The following is a 5,000-nucleotide window of genomic DNA, read 5'->3' on the forward strand; positions in this document are numbered from 1 at the left end:
ATCCCCCCCTAGCGTTATGCCGGTAAAATGCACCGCGATGCAAAGCAACCTCGACGCAGAACTCCGAAAGGGTCACGATGCCGTAGGAGCGACGACGTGGAGGTGACGCAGAACCATATAACAGCCTTAAGACAGCGCTACAGGGAGACAGGAAGTGCAGCTGATTGTCCTCTCAGTGGCAGACCATGTGTAACAACACCTGCATAGGATCGGTACATCCAAATATATCACACCTGCGGGACAGGTACAGGATGGAAACAACAACCGCAAGAACTGGCCAGTCTGGTGCAGTACATGAGGAGATGTACTGCAGTACTTAATACAGCTGGTGGCCACACCCGATACTAAGGGCTACTTTTGATTCTGACTCCCCCGCTTTTTGCTCAGGGACACATTATTCAATTTCTGTTAGTCACGTCTGTGAAAATTGTTCAGTTTATGTCTTAGTTGTTAAATCTTTTAATGTTCATGCAAATATTTGCATATGTTAAGTTTGCTTAAAATATAAAAGCAGTTGAAAGTGACATGATGTTTCTTTTTTTGTGGATTATATATACTGTGTGTGTGTATCTATGTGTGTATGTTTGTATGTATGTATATATACACACATACATATACATACACATATACCTTGGGTAGCTCTCAAATTATACAAGTGTCATTTTTGGACCTTGGACTGTGGGTCGATGATAAATAGTCTTTCATATACGGAGGTTTTTACTCAAATAACATTTGCATTAAGCATTTTGATCCCTTTTCATGTCATTTTTTGAATGGTTGATATATTCTATTCCTTGTATACACAAAAAATTATCTTTATATTGTTCTGTGTAAACATGGTACCAATACAAAATACTTCAATCACTCATTGGACTACCTGCTAGAGGTAAACATGTTTTTTTTATTTATTTAATTAAAAGCAACATTATTCTTGTGTTGTTTTATGGTTCGTTGGTTGAAGTTATTAACTTAACTAGCCATATCATTTGTTACATCTGATCTTACCATTTGTATTGTAAGGCAGCTGCGCCAAACGTACTATTGTGGGGGGGGGGGGGAAAAGCGTATAGGTCTTGTTTGGTTCCACCTAATACCCGTAGTTCCATGCTATCAATGCGGAAGCCGATATGAATGGCTACAGCGCTAACTGGTATTAGTGTTTTTATTGTTAATTAAAGCCACAAATATAACATATAGACGCAGTTTATTAAATACCGACATATGTGGCTTTGTAATTTGTTGTTTGACAGGGCGTCCATCTGAAATGGGATGTTATGGCGTTCTATGTTCTGCTATATTTGGGTAAACTGTGTCGGTTGCTAGCTAGCAAGTTATCTTACAAACATACTTCGTCCTTTTGAAAGTGTGTCCGTCAACCAGCAAAAATGAAAGTACGCGCGTCCGTTTTTGCCTCGTTCATTTTAATATTTGAAGGGATTGGCATTGCCCTCTTCCTGCGGGGATTTTTCCCTGTACCTCTGAAGTCTTCCTTCTCATCCAAGAACAAGCTGTCGGATCTGCCAGCGGAGCCGCTGACAGGTGAGCTCTCCCACCCAGCCTATACCACATAGGGATGGAGGAGTCTACGTGATGTATACGCAGCATACCCACTAAGAAATCTCCAGGATTTCCATATACCAACTTCAGAATGTGCAGTGATACGCAACAACATAGTTTTGTGACAGAACTTTCACTTCAGATACACTTGTATTCACAAATACCGGGGTCGAGTAATGGGACAGCAAACTAAACTAACACTGCAGAACATGCAGAGAGACATTTATTTTTTTCTCAATCCATTATATTTTTGATATATTTTGAATGTCATCTGTGTTTTCCTTCTCATAGGATAAAAAATGGTATTCCCAACATAAATTGGTGCATAAAAGTGTATCAGAATGCAAGAAATGAAGAATTTGATGTTCCAAATAACCCTGGGGGAGGACACCCAGACCCCACACTTTGATATGCCATACCTAGAGATTGGCATGGGGTACTTTCCATAAAATCATCTCTCAATGCAAATCAAACCAGCTATTAGGCTAACCGACATACATGGGGCTATTTTAATTCCAAAGGCCAAGGGAACTTTATCAGGATGCATAGTATCCTGGATCCATGAAATAACTGGCCTTTAAAAATAAACATCTACCTGCCTCTATGGGAATTTAACATAGGGGTGTACTCACTTTAGTTGCCAGCGGTTTAGACATTAATGGCTGTGTGTTGAGCTATTTTGAGGGGACAGTGCATTTACACTGTTATACAAGCTGTACAATTAATACTTTACATTGTAGCAAAGTGTAATTTCTTCAGTGTTGTCCCATTAAAAGATATAATGAAATATTTACTAAAATGTGAGAGGTGTACTCACTTTTGAGATACTGTACAGTTTTATGTGTGTGTGTGTGTGTGTGTGTGTGTGTGTGTGTGTATGTGTATGTGTGTGTATATGTGTATGTATATGTGTATGTATATGTGTGTGGTACACTATACCCATTATGATACATTAGACTACACCACTGGAACTTACCTGTGTGTTTCTATGCGGGGAGTGACGTTATCTGCCTGCACTGTTGACGGTAATCTGTTCATACTCTGATTACAGGAAGCTCTCCCAACTCCTCTCGTCTTCCCCAACCCCTTTTTAAAAGGGTGGTTATAATGTTAGTGGATGCCCTCCGGGAGGACTTTGTATTTGGAGCCAATGGTCGCGTGTATATGCCCTACACCCGACACCAGGTGGAAAGAGGCTCCTCGCACAGCTTTGTGGCCAAGGCAAGACCTCCAACAGTCACCATGCCCAGGATCAAGGTAAGACGTCATTCAGCTATCATGGTGAGGAGATTGGATGAAACTTTATTTAGGGCTTATTTAGCCCTTGCTGTGCAGCAGTTGCAGTAAAAAGGGGTAAGAGTACAAATATATAAAGTCTAAGATAAGAAGATGCAAATACAAAATATATACAATATAATCAATGCCAAACTCTCCCTTCAAGTCTATCCACATGTGTTATCCTACTCAGGGCATGAGTCTATCAGAAGTCCTTGTTTTGAATTTGGCAGGTTACGGTAGGGCTGGGCGATATGGACCAAAAGTCATATCCCGATATATTTTGGCTGAATATCGATATACGATATATATCCCGATATTTTTTTCCGCAAAGTGAGAGCAAATGTTCAGTCAAAGCCAAAATCAAATATGACATGTCACAAGTAGTTTCATAGAGACAGTTGCAAAATCAAATAAATAATAAACCGGTTTCTTCACCTGGTTCATGATTAAATGCTCAGCTGTTCAAATAACAATAAAATGTAAACCTAAATACTGTATAACAGGAGTACCTTTTTTGAAATCAAAGCTCCATATTTGTGATTCGTTCCAAAGGTCAATTAAGCTTTTGATATTAATATAATCTACTTTGTTCAAAATGTAATGCCTCATGCCTGTAAGCCTAGGTTTATAGTCCCATTCTTCCACTTGATACTGCTTCCACTTAAGTAAACTAAAAGATGAACTATCGACTACAAAACAAAGAAACTAATTAATGTGTTAATACAAAGAATATTTATTATGATCGGTTCACAGATCTGAGTCCAAACGGAAACTTCACCCTTCTGAACTAAGAGTTTCTGCTTCAAGGTGAAGTTTAAAACAGACTGAAATGTCCAGGCTCATTCCTCCACTATTTATTTCTGTATGTATTTATGCGTTACATGTCATTTTAACGGGCACTGAGCTCCAGATCCTGCAGCTGCAGACGGTCTCTGCTGCCCCGCTGTAGCTTCTCTCCGCCCGCCTGCCGCCGGCAAACTTAGTGGAACTTTCCGCCGATATCGACATACAGGTCGTCCTGGACTACGTGTAAGATCCTACCGATCACCACTCTGTCTTTGGCTGGTCCGATTTGGATCAGCGGGGACCGGCGCAGCAGCGAGGCAAAGCTGTGTTTTTCCCGGGGGAAGAGACGCTGCGGCCGGCCACGGAGCTCTCCGCCTCCCGCTGCCGCCGGAGCTCAGGTTGCTGGTCGAAGGCGGCATACATAATCATAAAACACATTGTCACCTGTTAAATGTTATTCATTGCTGTTTGTTCTTTTCATTTCCTCTATCGAACATAATTAAGCAGTACAAAAGTCCGGCATCTTTAGCGTTGATCTGAATGCTTCGCACCCCTGTTCCAAGATGGCGGCGGTTTTGACGTATGTTTAGAACCTCAAGGCGACATCTGTGTATATATCTATGGGAGCAAGGATCACATTTGAACTATATCGATATATGCGATATGGTCTAATTCCATATCTCATTTAAAAATATATCGATATATTTTTAATATCGATATATCGCCCAGCCCTAGGTTACGGTATACATTTACTATAGTGAGGATAAATCTAATGTCAACAAAATCCCTTAAAAAGACCAACACTAACAAAGTTGAGTGTTAATCTTGTTAGTCTCAAGGGGGTAAGCGTGCATTTGGAAAGCGTACCTCCGATGGGGAGATTCTGGGACTAACAAGCCATCAGGTGCCGTTAGCATTCCATTGACTCCCATTCATTTTGGCGCCACTTTGACAGCGACTAACTTTACATCTGAAGACTCTATTTGTCCGTTGTTTATTTCTAAAGTAACACGACAATGTATAAAAGGCTCCATTACCTTGTATCTGACGTTATGGCTCTGTAGCAGATGTTTTTGCAAAAACAGGCTATGATTGTGTCATAACCACGCAACTTTCTGTTGCATAATAGACAAATTACCGTACAGTACAGGAGAAGCTCGCAGGCAGTTTCGACTTACGTTAGCTGTTTAGGTTTAATTACTGATGTTAACTAGCATGTTAGTGATCAATAATTAGCCGGTACCTATATTATCTCCTTACATATACCTACACTCTCCGTCTCTGTAAGATTGGGAATGATTGAGATTTCTCTTGGCACAGCTACCAGAAGACTTCACACTTTCAGACACGTTGCTCACGTCACATCTACGTCGTCTCTC

General features: G+C 40.6%; 1 protein-coding gene across 1 annotated transcript in view; it reads left to right on the forward strand.

Moving 5' to 3' along the window:
• Positions 1–1,102: 1,102 nt before the first annotated feature.
• The window catches only part of pigg (phosphatidylinositol glycan anchor biosynthesis class G (EMM blood group)), a 94,303-nt gene continuing 90,405 nt past the window's right edge, over positions 1,103–5,000 (forward strand). The window contains exons 1-2 of the mRNA XM_028589765.1: positions 1,103–1,539; positions 2,609–2,814. Coding sequence (XP_028445566.1) covers positions 1,386–1,539; positions 2,609–2,814 — 360 coding nt within the window. The 5' untranslated portion in view covers positions 1,103–1,385. The remainder of the gene's footprint in view (positions 1,540–2,608; positions 2,815–5,000) is intronic.

The sequence above is a fragment of the Perca flavescens genome, chromosome 10 (assembly GCF_004354835.1).
Source record: "Perca flavescens isolate YP-PL-M2 chromosome 10, PFLA_1.0, whole genome shotgun sequence".
Taxonomy (NCBI): Eukaryota; Metazoa; Chordata; class Actinopteri; order Perciformes; family Percidae; genus Perca; species Perca flavescens.